The sequence below is a fragment of the Aedes albopictus genome, chromosome 3 (genome assembly GCF_035046485.1).
Source record: "Aedes albopictus strain Foshan chromosome 3, AalbF5, whole genome shotgun sequence".
Lineage (NCBI taxonomy): Eukaryota > Metazoa > Arthropoda > Insecta > Diptera > Culicidae > Aedes > Aedes albopictus.
Genome location: NC_085138.1, coordinates 324,010,133 through 324,012,768, shown reverse-complemented (window position 1 = coordinate 324,012,768; position 2,636 = coordinate 324,010,133). Strand labels below are relative to the sequence as shown.

Below are 2,636 nucleotides of genomic sequence, written 5' to 3'. Positions count from 1 at the left end.
AGGAATTCCAAGAGAAATACCTGGAGAAATTCCTAGAAGAATCACTGGAAGAATCGGTGGAGGAATCTCTGGAGGAATTCTTGGAAAAACACCTGAAGTTATCCCTGGAGGATCCATGGAGAAATACCTAGACCTAGAGGAATCCCAGGACGAATTCCTGGTGAAATCTCTGGAGTAATAGCTAATAGGTAATCATCATTTCTTTTCTATCCCCGTTAAGCATAATAAGGGCCTGGCCAGAGGTGTCAATCAAAGAGTTCGTTCATTGAAAAGTATGAAAATTTTCAGGCGCCTTTTTTGACGTGTTAAGCGTCTCTATGGACAGCTATCCCTGGAGGTTTGTAGTCACCTACGCTATGTTATGCTGAATTTAAATATTCTTAGAAAATGCTTCTAATATGCACATCTTGGGTTGAGCCTGGTTGAGCTTCTTGACTTCTCAAACACTCATTCTTTGGACACCCTACCCAACACTTGATATTCACGCAAGCCTACTGTTCAACTTGAAATGACTATCAACACTTCTAGATTTCAACAGTGTCAAATTATCACATGTATTACAAGTAATTTATTTTGGAAGTCATTACATCTGGAGCAAACAAACAAATTTCCCCTCAAATTCTAAATAACTCCTTTCGGTCACCACTAATGAGCACCCACAGCATAGCATCGGTTCCGGAAACGGTTCAGGTCGCAGTTCGAATAAGACCGCTGCTACCGTCGGAGATCCGAATGGGCTGCCAAACTGTCACCGAGCAGACCGATCCGGATGAACCGCGGATATGCGTCCGCAGCAGCGAGCAGTTCACTTTCAACCACGTGTTCAATCCGGGCAGTTGCCAGCGGGAGGTTTACGAGAGGAGTGTCAAATCGATTGTGGAGAAGCTGTTGGAGGGGTTCAATGTCACCATCCTGGCGTACGGACAGACCGGATCTGGGAAGACCTACACGATGGGAACATCATTCGAGGGAAAATATGATGACAGTCAGGGGATCATACCGAGGACGATGATGGACCTGTTCGATAAGATCGAAGACTGTGGAGAGTTCCGAAGTGTGGTGACCTGTTCGTTCGTTGAGCTGTATCAAGAGAATGTGTACGATTTGCTATCGTATCGGAACAGGTTTGAGAAAATGGTCGGAATTAGGGAGGATGCGACGGGAGTGATAATCCCGGGGTTAACGGAAGTTCCTGTGAATAATGCCGAGGAAGCACTGCGATGGATGATACAGGGGGCTAGTGCAAGAGCGGTAGCTCCAACTTCTATGAATAAGGACTCCAATCGAAGCCATACCATGTTCACGCTAACTGTGAGGAGAATCAAGCATCATCAGATAGTGACAATGTCCAAACTACACCTAGTGGATCTGGCTGGGTCAGAACGATCGAAGAAAACACGAGCAGTCGGCGATCGCCTCCGCGAAAGTATTCAGATCAACAAGGGCTTACTGGCTCTGGGGAACGTAATTGCAGCGTTGGGATCAAATCAGAACACCAAAGGGTACATTTCATACAGAGACTCCAAGCTAACCAGATTACTGCAGAATTCTCTCGGCGGTAACTCGATCACGCTTATGATCGCCTGCGTTTCACCCGCTGACTACAACGTGGATGAAACATTGAGCACCCTCCGATATGCAGACCGGGCTCTCCGGATTCGCAACAAACCGACCATCAACGGAGGTGAAATAAGCATTCGGGAAGAAATTGAACGCCTCAAACAAGAGAACCAAGATCTCCGGAAAGCGCTAGACCAAGCACAATCCACGCCCACCGTCGTTTCCAAACATGATAGATCCTTCAAGAAACTCCAAGAACAAATTCGGACCACTAACTCCAAACTACAAAGTGCCGTGAAAAAGTCCAACCAACTGGAATTCCGAGCGTCACTTGCCGAAGGAACACTGGACAGGATAGGCAACCTACTGACGCTGACCGACAGTGATAAGTTCAAACAACGGACCGACGAAATCTTGGGCCGATTTCGGAAGGAGAGTCTATCGTGGAACGTTTCGGATCAGAAATCGAATAAAGTTTAAATGTTGGTGATAAATTGGTGCTCTTAATATATGTCTATCAAATTATCGGGACAAAAAAAAATTTCCACTTTTCAAAAAATGTACAACTAGCTGGAAATTTTCCTAAAGTGCAGCAAGCTATTAATGGTTCAGATATGGGCAATATTGGACTACTATGCATGAAGTTACCGCGAAACTACACACTTCAAAACCTATCCAGGGATTCCTCAAGAAATTCCTCCAGGGATTACTCCAGGAACTCCTCTAAGGATTTCTCCAGGAATTGATCCAGGAAATCCTACAGGGATTCTTCCAGAAATTTCTCCAGGGATTCCTCCAAGAATTCCTCCAGAGATTCATTCAGGAATTCCTCCACGGATTCCTCCAGGGATTTCTCAAGGAATTCCTCGAGGGACTCCTCAAGGAATTCCTCGAGGGATTCCTCCAAAAATTCCTCCTGGGATTCCCACAAGATTTTTTCCAGGGATTCCTACAGAATTTCCTCCAGGGATTCCCCCAGAAATTCCTCCAGGGATTCCTACAGGAATTCCTCCGGGGATTACTACCAGAGTTCCTCCGGGGATTCCTACAGGAATTCCTCCAGGGATTCCTACAGG

At 45.9% G+C, this 2,636-nt stretch overlaps 1 protein-coding gene across 1 annotated transcript; it reads left to right on the top strand.

Annotated features, from left to right (window-relative positions):
- The first annotated feature begins 599 nt into the window (after positions 1-599).
- On the top strand, positions 600-2,404 carry LOC109623360 (chromosome-associated kinesin KIF4). The gene has a single exon (XM_020077905.3). It carries the CDS (start codon positions 649-651, stop codon positions 2,038-2,040), a length of 1,392 nt encoding a protein of 463 aa, XP_019933464.3. The 5' UTR covers positions 600-648; the 3' UTR covers positions 2,041-2,404.
- The last annotated feature ends 232 nt before the right edge of the window (positions 2,405-2,636 follow it).

Bases quoted from the DNA above. Each gene is read 5' to 3' on its own strand.
- LOC109623360 (XM_020077905.3), top strand. From the start codon at position 649: ATGAGCACCCACAGCATAGCATCGGTTCCGGAAACGGTTCAGGTCGCA.